This window comes from Crinia signifera, chromosome 3, assembly GCF_055691185.1.
Source record: "Crinia signifera chromosome 3, ASM5569118v1, whole genome shotgun sequence".
NCBI classification, from domain to species: Eukaryota; Metazoa; Chordata; class Amphibia; order Anura; family Myobatrachidae; genus Crinia; species Crinia signifera.
In genome coordinates, this window is record NC_139219.1 from 150,306,044 (window position 1) to 150,325,840 (window position 19,797).

At 43.6% G+C, this 19,797-nt stretch overlaps 1 protein-coding gene across 1 annotated transcript in view; it reads left to right on the forward strand.

Annotated features, from left to right (window-relative positions):
* Nucleotides 1–931: 931 nt before the first annotated feature.
* Nucleotides 932–19,797, forward strand: part of ARHGAP18 (Rho GTPase activating protein 18) — a 109,065-nt gene continuing 90,199 nt past the window's right edge. The window contains exon 1 of the mRNA XM_083176747.1: nt 932–1,194. Within this exon, the coding sequence (XP_083032873.1) occupies nt 1,079–1,194 (116 nt within the window). The 5' untranslated portion in view covers nt 932–1,078. The remainder of the gene's footprint in view (nt 1,195–19,797) is intronic.

Below are 19,797 nucleotides of genomic sequence, written 5' to 3' on the forward strand. Positions count from 1 at the left end.
TAAATTAGTGTGCCGAGCGTAGCGAGGCACCGGGCCCGCTGCGTGGCGAGCGCAGCGAGCCCGCAAGGGGGGGCGATCCACGTCCCCCCCTTGTTGGCATTTCGGCTGTCGGGATTCCGGCGTCGGGATTCTGAACGCCGGGATCCCGACCGCCGGGATTCAATACTGAATCCATAGGGACATACTGTAGTTAAGATGTTATTATGTTAAAACAGGTGGTGTAAGGGTTAATGTCGGATCAACATGTTTTACCAATGAGGATAATATCCTATTGGGGTAGTTTGTTTTCATAGGTCAGTGATCCATTTATGAATGTCATTTCCCTTGGTTCTACAGCAGACATGCACACAACATGTAATTACAGTATGCATAAATAGTCACTGCAGAACATAACAGCAAGCTCTGCCAGTAATACAAACACCAGAATGAAATGTTACACAGGTGTTATAAATATAAAAAATAAAATGATTAATAAGATTGCAGATAAAACAAAACGATTCTATTATTCCTTCTTGGCGCTAGCTGTGTGAGTACGGTCAGGTACTATATTTTCAAAATGTATTTTTCCTTTATCCTATTGGCAAGTGGTGCTTTTTGAAAAATAGGATCTATTGATCAAATATAATCTTGCTAGGAACATTTCACCACAGATGTTATTTTGTGAGACTGTGGCAGCAGAGATACTGTGTAGCTTATTAGTTTATCCATTTTCAGCAAGCTCAGTCGCACAAAGACTGTTTCTAGAATACAAAAAGCAACATTGATTATGCATTGTGTGCACTGCTCCTCCTCAGCCTGTGTCAGTGTCAGAGGAGGACGATTAGAGAGCCATGAAACAGGACGTATTGTAGCGTGTGACATTGATCATGACTGAGTCATTGTGTTGCATGAGGAAGCAGAATGAGCAGAGTCCCTCCCTTGTCTCATTACCTACTGTGATGTTTGGGGGAGGAGGAGCTGATGCTGCTGCTGCTGCCTTACTAGCAGAGACTTGCCTTGAGGCAAGAAGAAGACAGGAACAAGCAGCAGCTCTACTATCTATTCAAGAGACTGCTGGTGACATTATGCTGGACGCACCATGAGCTGGCGGCCTAATAGCACCCAGGGAGTAGTCCTCACAGCTTACCATGCCTCCAACAAGGCTGCTGCAACAGGTAGCAATGCCAAGGACTATTCCCAGATCTCCCCTAGAAGGTAAGGGACAGTGATCCTGAGCTCTGTAATAGTCCTCCAAGCAGCACCTGTTATTGCAGAATAGCCCCGGCTGTGTGTGGGCTGAGCGCACAAGTGTGACTGTGTATATGCCAAATTAAAGACTATGTAGCCATTGGTTTACTGAGTGCCTGCTGTAAGTAACATGCAACAGGTAAATGGGATCGTATATGGAGCCAATGTTTAGTCCCATAGAATGCATATGTAGTGCATAACTTTCTTCTGCACAAAGCTATAATGAGGCTTTATTAAAGTATTAGGAATTGCATATTATATACACTAGTATAAATACATGCTACATAATCTGTTACCTGCCTTTATTATACATGTATTTAATATATGAATCACTGGGATAATGCATGTTCTTTGAGGTCTGAGTGAATGAGTGTAATTGGATGTGTCTGCTCAGAGTATGACAGTAGTAACCCTGACATCTGCACTTGTTGTTAGCCGCCTGCTCCAGTGTTACTGTTTGTCCATTAGTTCATACATTCACTTAAAAGTACAAAGGTTTCACTTGGAAGGTGTTGGCTTGTTTTTAAATAACCCATGTATGCATGTGTTGTAATGATTGTACTTTGCACTTCTAGGAAATTGTTTCTTGTGGCGCTATATGACAACATTCTCTTAAACCTACAGTATGTGTTCTGCAATGTAAATCTATGTAAATAAAAGTTCTCATATGATACCAGACATATGATTATTGTTAGCTGTAAGCAGCATAATTCTGAATGTTTCTACAGTATTTAAAGCGACACTAACATGAAAAAATACATTTATTAAATATAAGGTAATATAAAATATTAATAGCAGCAAAGTACCCCCCCCCCCCCCCACTGTGTTGTATTGTAGAAGAATAAGTATGTAAATGTATTTTGTCTATAAAATAACTTTCTACATCCACTTCTTGATATTGCATACATTATTCAATGAGCCCTAGTTATGTTTTCCTGGGTATTGACAACAACATTAGGAATTGGTACTGATAGAAAAGATGCTATACATTTTGGAGCCTAGATACAGTAAATAGGAAGTTAGGAAATTCACATACAAATGCGAGTTGTGAGATTTTACTGCAATTTGAAGGAATTTCAGTTTAAACTGAATTGCTGTGAAATTTAGAGTTTTAAACCACAATTGACAAATTGATTATTTTACAACTGTGGGGAACAGCAGAAAATGGCAAATCACTGGCAGTAAGGGTCATATTTATTTATAGTTTATTAATATTTATTAATAATTACAGTTTGCCATCCACATCAATAAGGAATCTAGGTTAGACCGAATATATCATCTCTGAGTCACTTGGACAGGAGGCCCAATTAGAGCCCTTCCTGGCAATCTGAAAAAAGTAAAGTGATCATAAAGAGAGAGGAATATGCAGGATCTCTCTCTCTCACTCACTCACTCACACTCACACTCACACAAAAAAAAAGAGTGCATTATGTAGCCCATTGGCTGCAATAGCCAATGCCCATGTCAAGATCTAAAAGACAAAGTATTCTGGAACTGGGTAAATTTGCTAATTAAGCAGCCTCAAGTAGGTTTGTCTTTTGTAAAAGAAAAAGGAAGGACTGTGTGTGTGTGTGTGTGTGTGTGTGTCCAGAAAACATTTATCAACCTCAAATCTACTTACTCTAGTACTGTCAGGGCTGTCTTTACCATTAGGCCGGTTTCACACACTCCCGCTCCTGCTGGACGGTGAAATCCCGCATGGCCAGGGAGCCGTGCCGCACACAGTAGTTTATCATGGAGGGGATGGCCACAGCCCGGCAGCCGTCCCTTCCAGTGGCGGGATCCGGCTGCAGCCGTGCGGCCGGGCCGTGGCCGTCCCATGTGAATGGACACAATAGTGTCCATTCACAACTACTGTGTGCGGCACGGCTCCCTCGCCGTGCGGGATTTCACCGTCCGGCAGGAGCCGGAGTGTGTGAAACCAGCCTTAGGCAAGTTTAGGCAGCTGTCTAGGAGCTCCAGAATCTGACTATCACAAATTTAAAGATGACTTAGAGAGGCATCCTTGTTGAATGTGTTGCACTTTTAAGACGCTACCTTCACATATTCACCTGATATTCTGGAAAGTTGGTATTGGTATGTGGGTGGTGGTGGGAGCAATAAGCTGAAGTTTTGCCTAAGGTTCCTAGAAACCTTGCATCAGCCTTAAGTACTGTTACTTCAATATAAATACTTGTACGTTCACTATGTTACCTTAAAGCATCACTCCCTACAAGGGTGACATTAACTGGAGCTTAGAATAGTGGCCTGGTGCAACCTTTTCATTTGGGCTGGAATTAGATCCCATGCAGTAGATGTTTCGGCTGACTGGACATACCATATAAGCCGGGGGAGTGTGAAAATTTCCAAAAGGACAACCAAAATATACCCTTGTGGCCTTGCTTTGGTTGCCATGCTCCAGGCCTAGTGCCTTGCTCTGCTTCGCTTGCCACCCTTTACTAGAAGGAATAGATGGTGGCATGGATGGTCAAATTGGTGTTCCCCTGACCTTGCTGCTGCCACTACCGTTGTGGGTCACGTGGTATGTTTCATCTGTCATGTGGTCCAAAGCTAGTTGCACAGCCTGGAAACTTGCTGCTACCATGTTGCTCCATGGTTTGTCCCAGTCCCAGACACTTTGTGTTGCCTCAATGGGTATGGATTTTGTGAGAGGGAAGATAAAAACAGCATTAAGTTCCTCTTTCTCAGTTTAAATTACAACTTATACCCCATTTCACACTGCACCTCAAACCCAAGGAATTGTCGTGTTGGTGATTTGTTGACCTGGGTTGATGTGCGGTATGAAAGAACCAAAGCTTATAACCCGGGTTATCCAATCGACTTGTTTTATAAGAAGGGTTAAACCTGTCACCCTCTGTGTTGTGGAGACCAGGGTTTAATGTGAAGTGGCGGAACCTGGTGGGTGCCGGGTCCAACCTGGCATTGCAATGTGGAAGGGGTGTAAGTTATATACCTGTGGTATATCCCTTATACCCATTGCACATTGCAATGCCGGGTTGGACCTGGCACCCACCAGGTAACTAAAATACCAAAATTGAAGTCTGTGTTTGGGACACAGAGCGGAGGCTGATATGCGTGCCAACAAGTGAAAGTTTCAGTTGGAAATTATCATATTAGCAAATTAGTGGGAACATTTATCAAGTACTAACCAATCAGCTCCTATCATTTTACAGGCTGTGTTTGGGAAATAACAGGAGCTCCTGTTATTTTACAAACACAGCCTGTAAGATGATAGGAGCTGATCATTTATGACTTTATCTATGTACACTTGGGCCTAATTCAGACTCATTTAGCCAGTTCCGAATTCAGATGCTGGCGGATGGCTGCTATACTGTGCATTTGCATTGGTCACAATGTGCATGATCTAGGACAGGCTGCGAGTGCCTTCAGCAAACTTTTCTATTTGCAAGGCGCTCACAATCTGATTGACAGGAGGTGGGTGTGTGGGGGTGGATCGCTGGTGTTTCGTGGGTGTGTCTGCAAAAATGGTGGGCATGCCCAATGAAATGCTGGAGGTTTCTGCCAAAACACAGGGGTATTTTTGCCTGCTAGGGGTGGGCACATGACTTCAGCGTCCGTCCGGATGCAGTTGTTTTGCTCGCAGCTGCTGAGTGAGTTCTGGGCTACATGGCGGCTGCAAGCATCAGGGAGAAGAGGCAACGCACTTGCAGCCCAGCAAGAAAGTCTGAATCAGTCCCTTTATCTCCAGTCAAGTTTTGCTAAAGCTTTTCCTAAACACTGTACCTTGTATTCCATTCTGTTTAATATTTTTATTTTTTATTTCAAGATTAACTATAAGTGGAAGCTCATAGTAGTAAAGCTTTTCATACAATGAAATGCAATTTCTTTGGTATGAAATGTTAGTTACCATGAAGAATTAAATAATATTTCAAGGGAGATTCCCTTGCTATTCTACTTAAGATTCTAGTGCTATACAATCTTTGCTATCTCTGTACTTTTAACATACAATTCATACAATCAGCATTAGATTTGCACTGTATAGTCATTGCTGCCCTGTCTATCTGGGTTTCGATTTGTGCTATCACTGGAGCGTGCATCGGGATCGAAAGGTAAAAAACCTGTGAGATCTGCTTACGATCAGCATACCATCTGAATGTCAAATCTCACCGTTTGTACACAGCATTAGTGTGGGAATCATGGCAAGAATGCTTTGCAGGGCATAATAAAACAGTGTTCATTGTCCTCTGCCAGGGGTTTCCGGGTACTCAGAACCCCCCCCCCCCCCCCCCTTGCTGCATGTGCCGCTGACCCCAGGGAGTTGTATGAAGGAGTGGTGCATTTTATTCTTCCACCATCTTAATCTTTTTTTGAACCGCATCACTATATAGTATGCTGCCTAATTAACCACAGTCCCACATGTCACAGTTAGAGCACAGCTGTAAAACATTTTGTTTAACAAATAACAATGTTGCTGTTTACCAGAGAAACAGTTGCTGATGTTGTGGACTCATGTTTACTGTACTTCAATTCCCTGTAAACGCTCATCATGCTAGACAGCTTGCCAAGCTAATACCCCTTTCACATTGCTCTTTTAAAACGGTATATTGCCGTTTTTTTTCCATTTTCAAAACGTTTAAGGCTGCAATGTGAAAGTGCCAGAGTTGATTTACCGGTTAAAGTTAACCGGTATTTCAACACGGTTAAAAAGCAGAGTCCTACACGGTTCAAAGCCGTTTTTTTGGCAGTTTGAACAGCTCTATTTCAATGGCTTGAAACGTGTCCCTTGGGGGTTAAACGGGTTGAATATTTGAATGGTATTAAATGATTTTTAAAACGGTTTTCACCTGCAATGTGAAAGGTCTCAAGGCTCAGACCCGTTTTAAAGTCTCATTTAATACCGTGTCATTACCCATTTCTGCAATGTGAAAGCAGTATGAGACTTCTGTAACACATCCAGAGTGTTGCTTATAAGACTTGTTTACAGATACATTACTTCACACTAGTCAGCCATTTGCTTTTGTTTGCACATAAACCTGCACAACACTTCTTTTTTTAAATACATTAATGTGTATATATTTATTGTTCATGATCATATATATATGCGGTACTTGTTTCCTAGCACGGCCACAACAATCATGATTGTGGTAATCGGGTGTAAAAATCGGAGCCATCGCATGCACTAAATAATCGGGTGCGATGGTCCAGACGCGATGCCCGCGATTTCCCCATAGGGAACAATGTTAAATGCCTCAATTAACCCGCGATGCACCCGATTTCCCATAGGAAACAATGTTAAATGGCTCAATTTACCCAAATCATCATAGGGAACAATGGTAAATGGGCCTGAAACCCCCCAAAACACCCCTGAACATTGAAATGTCCCCCCAAAAGTAGTTTACGCCACCCCGCGATCAACGTGAACCCGAAGCGTGGCGAGCGCAGCGAGGCCGCGAGGGGCGGCGGTACGCGTCCTCCGACCTTTTCATACCCCCACTATCCACGTCGGCGTGGAGTTGAGAATAGAATAGTGTGGCGAGCGCAGCGAGGCGAGCGCATGCGGATACCTGTGAAGCCCGCGAAGGGACGCGTTTACCTGTGAAGGTATCCGTGTCCCCTCGCGGGGCTCACTGCGCTCGCCACGCTTCGGGCTCGGTGGCTCGCTGCGCTCGCCACACTATTCTATTCTCAACTCCACGCCGACGTGGATAGTGGGGGTATGAAAAGGTCGGAGGACGCGTACCGCCGCGCCTCGCGGGCTCGCTGCGCTCACCACGCTTCGGGTTCACGTTGATCGCGGGGTGGCGTAAACCAGCATGCAAAGATCACAGCAGCAGCCAGCAACACCCTTCACCCAAACAATTCTCATCCACAAAGATGTAAGTGGCACCCCCACCTTTTCATATTTGAAATAGGCACAGCATGTTCCAAAGAAGGTCGGTCTTGTTAGGACAGCCCATGATCACACAATAGTACCTTAAGTTAAAAATGTTACCCATTAGTGCAATCATTTTCCCATTACACCACACAATAGTGCCCTTTTTAATATTGTATCATACAGTAGTGTCCCCTTTTCATGTTACACCACACAGTAGTATCCCTTTACCTTATACACTTATGGCTGACAGTAGTGCTCCCCCCCCCCCCCCGCCCTTCACCTGAACTGCCCCCACAATCTTCACAGGTCACATAGGTCAGGTGACCCGCAAACTGTTGCTGGCCGTTCCAGTCCCACTGCTGCCCACTGTCAAGCTGAGTCCGCTCTAGACTTGGAAGGTATGCCCAATTCTATGTTTGATAATCCATATGATATGGACATGGGATACTAATTTACAGGGGAAATAAAGTTAATTTATATACTGTAAGTATCAGTGGCGTAAGTTCTTTCCAGATGCCCGGAGGCAAGATATATATTGGTGCCCCCCCCCCACACACACACACACACACACACACAACCCTATATAACCTTATATAAAACATACAGTATGTTTCTGTTCAGAAGTATAGATAGATAGATAGATAGATAGATAGATAGATGGAGAACACATACAGTATATATTTCAGAACTCAGCCACAGAAGCAATATCCTTGGCTTTTAAAACACGGATTTAAGCTTCCAGGGGAGGAGAGGTGCCCCCTTGGGAGCAGGAGCCCGGCGGCAGATGACTCCATTGCCTCTTAGAGTTCTGCCTCTGGTAAGTATGAATGGCTCTTAAAAATTCTTGGCTAAAAAGAAAGTAAATTTTCAGTGCCTGTAGTGGCTACATTTGTTATACTTGAGTAAAACGCTTTACAATCTTTAAGGCCCTTAGGCGCTGATGATGTATGTAAAAAAGACATATAAAATGGGCTGGGCAACATATGTTGAATAACTGGTTCATATGTGACTACAAGAAAAAACAGTATTATGGACCCTTTTCCTGTGACTTCAAAAGCTCATTTATCATTTGTTCAGCTATAATTTGGAAAAAATTTACTTTGGTGAATGAAAATACAGTACAACCCATATGTTTTTATTTGTACCAATCTATCCAGCACTCACACATATATATTGTTGGCAGAGAACAGATTTTGGTACTTGTTTCCTAGCACGGCACCCAGATTTCATACCTACGGCACCGTAAGGAAATCGCTTTGCATCGCATGGGCCATTATAACGGCATGCAATGCGATATTTTTAATGTAATTTTTTCTATGCTCATTGTACCCTACTATATCGCATGTCCCACAAAATCACATGCAATCGCATATGATTTTATAGGGTGTGCGATGCCATGACATTAGGTATACAATAATATAATTGTATGTCCCAAAAATAGGTTTAACGCACCCCCCCCCCCCCACTATCCACGCCAGCCCGATGTGTGGCGAGTGGCGGCCGAACACGTCCTCCGACCTTTTCATTCCCCCACTATCCACGTCGGCGTGGAGTTGATCTTATATAGTGTGGCGAGCGCAGCGAGGCAAGCGCACGCGGATTACTTGACATGTATTCCGCGTCCCCTCGCGGGGCTCGCTGTGCTCGCCACGCTTCAGGCTCGGTGGCTCGCTGTGCTCACCACACTATGTAGAATCATCTCCACACTGACGTGGATAGTGGGGGAATGAAAAAGTTGGAGGATGCGTGCTGCGCTTGCCACGCTTCGGGGTGGCGTGTATAGGGGGGGGGATGCGTTAAACCTATTTTGGGGACATTTAATCATATTATTGTATACCTAATGTCATGGCATCGCACACCCTATAAAATCGCATGTGATGGCATGCGATTTTGCGGCAGATGCGATGCGATGGCCCGGGGCGGAGAGAGCAGGGAATAAATTACATAGGAATATCGCATCACATCGCACATCGCATGGCCCTAAAATGGCCCATGCGATGCGATGCAATGCGATTTTCCTACGCAGAATAGCCCACTAAGCAAATTGCTTAGTGGGCGCCCTTCTAGGAAACAAGTACCCGGATTTCCTCTTTACATTTTGCATTATATTACCTAATGCATTGATTGGTTTGGGTAATACTATGCAGTCATACAATCCAAAATTGATACTATTGCAGTTCTCTGTTGTGGTTTTGTTTAGCAGCTATATTAAATCATTCAGAGGACACCTCTTTTGGATTATTTTCTTCATCTTCTGTTATGCTGGATACACACCGTTTTGGGCTTAATTCCCCCAATTTTGACACCATTTCAAACACGCCGGTTGTTTGGTTGCTTTGGAGATTTTACCTGCTGCACTAAAGGTTCGTCATCTACATTAGATTGGGTACAGATCGCATGCTCCAACAGATCGTGCAACCATCATAGGATTGTTTCATGATTGTCTCATGATCATGGTCATTCTGGTGTGTACCCTAAGGTTCTGAATTGTGAAACTTCAATGAGTTAGGAAGTCGGTGTTCTCATGCAGTCTTCATGAACAGTGTGGCGGTCCATATGGAACCAATATAAATCCTAGAATGTATATTTAGTAAAAAGAGTATTTTACTTATTTCTAATGGGGCCCACACACATGGAGATTTTGCTGAGCGATCAGATCACACAGCAAGATTGCTCAGCGCAGAGTGATTTGTCAGCGCTGAGCGATCTCTCGGGACCAATGTTCTCTGGTGAGAACACTGACCCTGACCGGAGATCTAACTAGATTTCTGCAGCATGCTGGATCTTTATCGCTGGTCAATAGCGAGGCGCGGGGCTGTACATTGCTATGGCCCCTACACACGGAGCAATGTAGGGGCTTTTTTTAAGCGATCTAGTCAAATTAAGTCAGATCGCTTAGAAAGTGCCCTGATATCGCCCCGTGTGTAGTAGGCCCCATAAGAAAGCAGATTTAGTTTGCTTGCATTACAGTATATTCTACTGCTGACTATTTTACAGCTGCTCGAATTCTTCCACAAACCCTTTCAGGTCCAATGTCTAGTCAGGCTCAACAGCTTTAGCAATAGTAGCAGATCCAATGGTGAGCCACTTTAAATTAAGAACATTAACATTATTCAACATTCAATGTAGACCATTTTTGAATAAAAAAAATAAATAATAATAATAATAATTTAAACCAGACTGTTGAATTGCAAAAAAAATTTTACTGTAAAGGGTTAATAGTAATGTATTCCATACATCCTGTTTTGATGTGTACGTCCATACACAGTGCTAGTAAAGAGTGGGAGTATGTTATGTTATAACACTTCCTTAACTTTATAACTTCCACTTAATACAGGTGTGCTGTTCTTTGTAAAATAATGAGAACAACATGATTTATGGGGGAGAAATGATCAAACATCCTGTATTTAGCTTAGATACTGCAGTGACATTTCCTTTTAAGGTTGGAAACCATATTTTTGTTGTCCTATGAACAGATGGGCTGTATTTTAAGAAACTTGTCATGTTTTGGAAGTACAGTACAAAGGGCCCCAATAATTAAATATACAACATGCCACTTCAACTCATAACATGTTGCATCATTGCTTCCTATGACAAACATTATGTATTGCCTAGAGAATAGCAGGACCAAGCACAGCACTCTGGTGCTCCTAAATGCCAATGAGCAGCCTGTCAGAGTTTAGGGCCTTATTCAGGTTTGATTGGACCCCTGCAAATTCACTGCGGTAACTGATGTTTCAGGTCTGTGCATAAATATCGGAAAATATACGCATGTGCAGACTCAATGTGCGAACGCCTTTTTGGCAACAGTTATTGGCTGTCTAAACCCAGACCCTCTATTGTTAAATATTCCTCTTATATTATTCATTTAGATCTTGCCAAAATATAGGTGTCAATATTGTGTGGCAACTTGTGATGCACTCTCCAAACACACCTAATCATTAGTATTACTGTAATTAATGACTAGTCTATTTATATTTGCAGTTGTGCCCTTCCTACTTTTGTCATTGTGTTTAAGGACGCTTTTCTGTTGTTGTTAATCTAAACCAAAATACTGTGAGGCAGAGAATAAGTTTGTTGCTTACATTGCTAACTTAGCATTTTCATGTCTTAAGAAATGCCCTTTTTGCAGGCTAACAATCACCTTGACATTTGTTCTAAAGCTCCTACTGATTTTGGCACTTGTTTGATTATTTCTAATTAAAAGGTATGATATGGATCTGAATCACACTCACAAGAGCTAAATATGCTTAATAAGGACATAATGCGTCAGTCGTGCACCCAAAGTGGGTTGCGTTTCACAGAAAAAGGGGTGTGGCCATAGAACAGTAAAGTCAATTCAAATTATGCTACACACTAGGGTTATTTTATCTACATTATGCCACACAATTGAACTGTGCACATTATTCCATTGTGTAGTAGTTCTCCTTATGCACATGTCACCCAATAGTGCTACATTTTTAAATTATGCCACACAGTATTAGTGCCCCTATGCACATTATGCTACCCTTGCCTTTTCTATTATTTCACTGTTCTTCATTCAGATCATTTCTATCATGTCTTCCTTACTGTCTCTTCTATGCTTCATACACTTTTTGCAGCTTCTGTCTCTTCTTCTAGATCTTTTTGTTTTTTTCCCTTTCCTTTTTTATATTCCAGTTACCCTTACCTATCCTCTGTCTGATTCTTACCTGCCTCATTTCTCTGCTGGTTCTATCACCATTGCTCTTCTACTTTTCCATATCCTCATGTTCCTATTTTTCTGTCGGTATTCCTCACCTTTCTCACTGCAAAAAGATACAGCCACCGGCTGCGCCTGCCACCCTGTGGTTCCTAGATTGGCACTGGTGTGTGACAGATGTTAGAACATCATTTCCTTATCAAGCCAGAAGGCTCAGCTGTGCGCTCTAGAGATTGCTGGGAATGAGCTGGGTACATTGCTGATAACAACAATGGGTATTGGTTATTAGGTCAACACATATTCGGTCGACATCCATTGGGTGGACCACTGTATGTCAACATGGCTAAGGTCATCAGGGTTATACGGTCAATACAAGCATTAGGTAGACAATGGGAAGGTCGACAGTCAAAAGGTTGACATGAGTTTTTCACGTTTTTTGTCCCAACTATTGACATGGGCAACGTCAAGCATGCTCACCATGCTTTGGGGACGGTGCCTCTGTGCTAGCCACACTCTCATGCCCTACCATCCACTACAGCATTGTGGGAAAATAAATTACAGCATGTTGGCACGTCAGCTCGAAAAAGAATGTGAGAAACCCATGTCAACCTTTTGACTTTCGACCTTCCCATTGTCAACCTACTGAAATGCTTGTGTCGACCTTCCAACTCTGTTGACCTTAGCCATGTCATCCTTCAGTGGTTGACCAAATGAATTTCAACCTAAGTAGTGTCGACCTGATGACTGTATACCACAACAACCGAGTGAGCACCCAGCAAATGAAGATCTCCGCTACATGCTCTGATTGGCTGCACCAGCCACTTCGCCATAGTTACAGCCAGAGGCGTAACTAGACATTCATAGGCCCCATAGCAAAAGTTTGTATGGGCCCCCTATTTAGCAACTGTTGGTAATAAATGAATATAGCACATATACCTTAGACTGTAAAGATGGGCCCCCTTCAGCTCTGGGCCCCATAGCAGTTGCACCCCTTGCACCAATGGTAGTTACGCCTTTGGTTACAGCCCTGAAAACCCTGTATGTTTTATATTCATTTTAAACATGGAAATCGGCCAATAGAAGGTTGGGTACTTGTGTATTTTGGTGGCGCCCCCGATCTCCATCGTGCAACGTTTTAATCGCATCGCATGCCATGCACCCGATGGCATGCAATGCGATGCGATTTTTGCCCCCTATGCGATGAAAGATTGTATAAGCACCCTAAAGGGTGCTTACAATGTTAAATGCACCTCCACGCCACCCCCCACTATAAACGTGAACCCGAAGCGTGGCGAGCACAGCGGTACGCGTCCTCCGACCTTTTCATACCCCCACTATCAACGTCGAGAATAGAAAGTGTGGCGAGCGCGAAGCGTGGTGAGCGGACGCGGATACCTTCACAGGTATCGGAGTCCCCTCGCGGCCTTCACAGGTATCCGCGTCCCCGCGCGGGGCTCGGTGGCTCGCTGTGCTCGCCACACTTTCTATTCTCAACTCCACGCCGAAGTGGATAGTGGGGGTATGAAAAGGTCAGGAGCCGCCTAGCGGCCAATCAGGAACGGTCTTTCCTGATTGGCGGCTAGGCGGCTCCTGATTGGCCAGAATTCATTCTGAGCCCTGACGCCGAAGAGGAAGGATATCTCCGGCTCTGAAAGCCGGGGAGCGTCGCGGGAGATGCCGGCAGCTGCTGGAAGTCGTCAGCAGCAGCCAGAAGACCTGGATGTCGACAGATGAAGAAAGAAGACCATCCATGGAGGACCTGGGTGAGTTGGATTTCCTTCCACAGGTCCAACATGGATTATCCTCGGACAGGACGCCGACACGGAGCCGCCGACACCGGAGCCAGCGACCTACCAACGGGATCAAGATAGGTAAGTATCAGTATGTGTGTAATGTGTGTATTAAACTTTTATTTAAAATGGGTGTCAGTGTGTTTTATTTAACTATTTTTTTTACTGTGGCACTACAAGACCCAGCGGGCCCTTTAATGCCCAGCAGCCACAGTAAAAAATAATCGTTTGTTCTATTTTTTACACCGCTATCAGCTCGATGCCTACCGCCCAGGGGCATCGAGGACAGCACCAGGCTTCAGCCTGGTCAGGTAAGTCCTGGAGGGGGGGGGACCCCTTTATTGGGGGGGTCCCCACTCCCCCAGGGCTGACTGGTCGGTAGGGTTAATGCTTTGGCCGGGGGGACTTGCATAAAAAGTCTCCCCCCAGCTGTGGCATTACCCTGCTGGCTGGTTTTGCCTGGGGCTGGTTCTTAAAATACGGGGGACCCCTAGTCATTTTGTCCCCCGTATTTTGGGAACCAGCCCCAGAGCAGGAGCCTGGGGCTGGTTGTTCAAAATCAGGGAACCCCTATTTGTCGGGTTCCCTGATTTTTAATTACCGGCTCCAGGCTCTGTCAGCCTGGTGCTGGTTTCGGCTGTGGGGGGGACCCCACGCCGTTTTTTTTTTTTATTTAATTTTTTTTTACACCTTGCAGCCTGCACGGATCTGACTGATCCGTGCAGACTGCCTACAAATAATTCGTATTAGAAGCCGTATATACAGCTGCTAATACGAATTCCTACGACATCGGAGGGTTACAAAGCAGTCGTATATGACTGCTTTGTAAATCCCCCTCCGGAACACGACTTTGCATACGACTGAAACAGTCGTATGCAGTCGTAGGGAAAATACTAATACGAAAAACTAGGTTTTTCATATTAGTAAATTTCCCCCAGAATGTCATGAGTACTGCTCATTTGCTGCAAATACATTGAGGATGCAGAAGTTCATTCAGAGATCTTCAGTAAAACTCTGTAGAGTTGTATTGTAAAGCTTCAGTATTAAAAGGACTTCCAACCCCTGCTTTGTTATATCATATGTCATTCCAAAAAGATTGTCCAAAGTTGCACAAATCCTTTAAGGAATGACTCATTTAGTTCTTTGTAGGGAGCTTGTACTCTAAAGCTGTAGCCAAGGGATCAAGTAATATCAAATGATATGGCTGAGCTGAATAAATATGAACTTTTTCATCAACTCAATGTTTTTGCAGCTTCAATGGACTGTCATGGTCTCCCAAATGTGGTCCTTCAATCTTTTACATACTGGAACCAGAATATTAGAAGCCGGATTTAAAAGTAGTTTATCTAGTGATGCTACCTATTGGTTGCCAGTTAGATATATTGGGACAGATGTGTTAAGCCTAGTGAAGAGATAAAGTGGAAGGAGATAACGCCCCAGCCAATCAACTGTGTTTGAATAATGATATTTGGGAGTTGATTAGCTGGTGCGTTATCTCCTTCTACTTTATCTCTTCACCAGGCTTAATACATCTGCCCCAATATTTGTATTAATACTTGAGATGATATTCTGACTTATACAAAACATACTAAAACCTGACAGATTTTTTAACATCTAAGTAAAACATTTTTTTTTCTCTATTTTACCATTTTCTTTTCTTTGTATTAATCTTGGTATCCTTGTGCATTTAAAAGCATGAAAGGTGCAACTAGAATTAGAAATTTAGCTATGGACATATTTGTATTTTACCAATGACTTGAAGAGATTTGCCACTATTATTATTAATGGCTACTTAGATAACATCATCATGTTCCATTTGCAATTCTGAAAACATCGTAATATAACTGGGTAATAACAGACAAACAAAGAGGTAATGGGTCCATGCTATCTACAGTATGGGGACACACACACAACATATTTGACAGTTACATTCTCAGAATGCGGATGGTCAGGTTTATTCCCGGTTAGGGTTAGGCAGCAAGAGAAAGGTTATGCACAAAATAGATAGTTAGGGGTGGGAGTTACTGGTTGCATGATTACCGGGACGTGAAGTCAAGTGATATTCATGTAGACATGATGGTTATCAACATGGTTACTATCGACCTGCTAAATACGCTGAAATTTTGACCATGTTGACATCCTCGGTTGCTTATGCTGTGCATGGATGCACCATGCTAGTCACAACAAATGCTTTCCGTATCTAGCGCCATCGATGAGAAGGGACTAATCTGTACCAGCCCCCTATGGGCTAATGGGCATTGATATACATATGTGTCCTCCTGCATCTTTCTGCAGTTACGTCAAACAGACTATCTAGGCGTGCCAGGTCCTGTGAGAACCTGGCACCTATTTTTTTCTGAAAAAGCATCTTAATTTTTGTTGTTTAGTTTAGACTGATTCAAAGCTGTAAGAATAAATTGTAAATTGAGAGCAAAAGGTACAAAGTATCCGATTCAGCATCAGTTGCAGTTTTGTGTGTGGTGTCACAGCCTCCCCAAAAAACGGTCAAAAGCGCTTGCGTTATCTAGATCACACCTCATAAATGCCAATAATGAATGGGTTTTCAGGGCCCCAATTGTCCACAGCTAATTTTCTATTGTGCGCTTTTCAATTGGTAGAATTCATTGGTGGCATGTTCTTCAATAGGCAACCCTAAATCCCCCCTACCCAGACAAAAAAGGGGTTGTGTCCTCAATGCTGCCCCATTTTTATCACTAGGGGCATACTTTGCAATCCTTGGAGATGTTGGGCTGTAGTGCCAGATGACTGCCCGACAGTCGGGATTCTGACGGTCAGTACTCAGACATCGGAATCCCAACTGATGGGGCTATTCACCCTTGTGGGGGTCCACAAAGAGGTAGAATAAAACCTTTGTCTTTGTGCTTGCCCCCCCTATCAGAGCACCGGCAGTTGGAATTCCGATGTTGGGATACTGACCGTAGGTATCCCAATTGTTGAACCGCCATACCACACCCGTTGGGCTGTCCCCAGAGACGTGTGGTTTCACTGCAGGTGCTGCAAGTAATATTACAGTACAGTACAGCACCTGGCTACTGTCAGCATTTTGATGTCACCCCTCGGAGGGTAACACCTGGAGCAGTCAGTGCCCCCTAGTACTGTCTATTAGTATATGAGACTGGAATAAACAAGAAGATTATTTCTGGCATAAAATATCCTTACATTGGGCTAGATGTATCAAGCTTCAAAAAGTGATAAAGTGATGAACAACCAGCAAATCAGTGCCTACCTGTCATTTTTCAAACCCACCCTGTAACATGACAGACAGGAGCTGATTGGCTGGCTGTTGATTAGTGTTCATTCTAGCACCCGCCATCTTTGCAAACCCATGCAGTTTCGGTTCCCTGCCTGGGGTGTTGCTGTCTGCTGTGGTGTTTCAAGCACAGGTCTGGTTTGCATATCAGTGCTGATATACAGACCACACAGTGCTAGAAGCACTACAGCAGGCAGGGAAGAGGAACTGCACTGGCTCTCTATTTCTGGCATGTCCAAACTATGGCCCTCCAGCTGTTGTGAAACTACAAGTCCCATCATGCCTTGCACAGTTTGGCTATTAGGGAATGTTAGAACTATGGCATGGCATTCTGTGATGTGTAGTTTCACACAGTTTGGACATGCCTGCTCTATTTTATCACTTTTTGAAGCTTTATACACCTGGCCCATTATCCCTTACAAGTCCCACTGGGTAAATGTTATATATACAGTAGGGATGTGCACCGGCCACTTTTCGGGTTTTGGTTTCTGATTACCTTGAGGTTTTGGGTTCTAATAGGTTTTGCCAAAACACCTCCTAAGTGTTTTGTGTTTGGATTTCTTGGGTTTTGGGTTCTGATTTTTTTGTTAAAAAAGCTTAAAAACTGCTAAAATCGCAGAATTTGTGTTTTTTTTTTTGCTCCTACGCTATATTAACCTCAATAACATTTATTTCCACTCATTTCCAGTCTATTCTGAACAGCTCACACCTTACAATATTGTTTTAAGGGCAAAAGGTTGCACCGAGGTAGCTGGATAACTATGATAAGCCACACAAGTGTGCGGCACAAACACTAGACAGATATGGCACACTTAGCATCCCCTCTAGGCTGATACTGCACACCTAGAATTACCCCTGGACTGATATGGCACAGGTAGCATCACCCCTGGACTGATACGGCACATTTAGCATCACCCCTGGACTGATATGGCACACTTAGCATCCCCCCTAGTCTGATACGGCACACCTAGCATCACCCCTGGACTGATATGGCACGCTTAGCATCACCCCTGGACTAATACAGCACACTTGGCAGCACCCCATGAATTATACGGCACAGATGGTGGCACCCCTGGACTGTTACGGCACACATGGCGGCAGGCATGGAATTATACGGCAGACAAATTCCTGCAGTAAAAATAAAAATTTGTATTATTTTAATTATAAAAAAGAGCAGCACACCTTACTAAGCAACACCCCATGAATTATACAGCACTCTTGGCTCACCCCTGCACTACAGCGCATTTAACAGCCCTTGCAGTAAAAAAAAAAACACCTTAATTTTATTTTCATTTAAAAAAAAGGGCAGCTCCCCTGGTCTGATATGGGACACATGTGGCACCCCTGGAATTATACGGCACACATGCGGGCACCCCAGGACTGATACAGGACACATGGGGGCACCCATGGAATTATATGGCACACATGCGGGCACCCCTGGACTGATACAGCACACATGTGGGCACCCCTGGACAAATACAGCACACATGTGGGCACCCCTGGATGGATACAGCACACATGCGGGCACCCCTGGACTGATACGGGACACTGGGCAGAGCAGCTGGACTGCTATGGCACACACAACAACCCTTGCAGATTAAAAAAAAAAAAAAAAAAATTTATTTCAATTAAAAAATGGGGGCAGCTCCCCTGGACTGATACTGGGCAGCACAGCTGGACTAATTCGGGGCAGCCCTGTAGTAAAAAAAAAAAAAATTCAGAGATCCCTTTAGATGTCCCCCACAGTGGTCCAATATAATACAGCCCCCTTTAGTAGTAGCCTTAGTAATGCCCCTTAGTAGCTGTTACCTGAATATGTTTCCCCCTCAGTAGTTCCCCCTCAGTAGATGTACAACAGTTCCTGCACATGTAGTTCCCCCTTAGTAAATGTATCTTTTGTTGCTTCCCGATATATATTTGTCCCCCTTAAGCAGCCCCCATAAATTTATAGCTTCTATTAGTTGTCCTCCACAGTGGTATTATTGTTATGTTATTATATTATATGTCCCCCATAGCTTTTTTTGTGCGCACAGACAGCACGGACACATCCGAGCTGTCTGACTTCTACATGCCGAATGAAGATGGCGCCGGAGACGGATCTTATATAGAGATCCGAATCCGGCGCAGGGTGATGACGTTTCACCCTCGTTTTGGACCCGGGAAGATGGCGGCGACCACCGAACTCCCTGGATCCGAATTCCCTGGATCCGGCCTCGTATCAGGTAAGTCCGTGGGGGTTCGGATCTCTAGGATCCGAACCCGCTCATCTCTAATATACAGTAGCCATTAGTCTTGAACTGATTATTTTTTAATGAAAACTTAAAAGAAACAATGAATTTTTTATTAACTGTTACAAGCATTGCATAAAAATTTTTCTAATGTAAATTGTTTTGTCATATCTTCTATTATTCATAAAATACTGCTATTAACAACATCCGGAGTGATGGAAAACTGATGGGCAAACATGTTTTTCCTATTTCAGTGTCTCTGTCTCCTGAGGGAAAAGCATTTCAAATCCCATTATGGTTTTTTTTTTTTTCCATTGCTTTGTATGCCTGGAATCCTTTTAAGAAATATAAACCATACAAACATTTATTGATGTCATTAGTTAGATGTTTTTGCTTATATATCATGGCATGGCACTTTAGAGTATTTAGATGAGACCTAAATGATTGGCTTTGCTTGCATCATTTCCTGTCAGTAGACTGGTAAGGATACAGTATGTAAACTTAATGCAAGCTATTCAGGTGCAAAAAGTATACATATTGTGCACATATACTGTACACTACTAGTAAGCCCTCTCGAAGCAAATGCTTTGAAAGCTACAGTAGTCTGCTACCTTGTGATTGCCTCTTTGTTTGAGAAAGAGATGTAGTTTCTCTTTGTTTGAGAAAGAGATGTAGAAGCACTGCTGGCACACACCAATGTGCATCGGGGTCGGCGTGACGGCTGGGTGCTTGTAGTTGTATTTGCCGTGCGTGGGGCAGGAAGC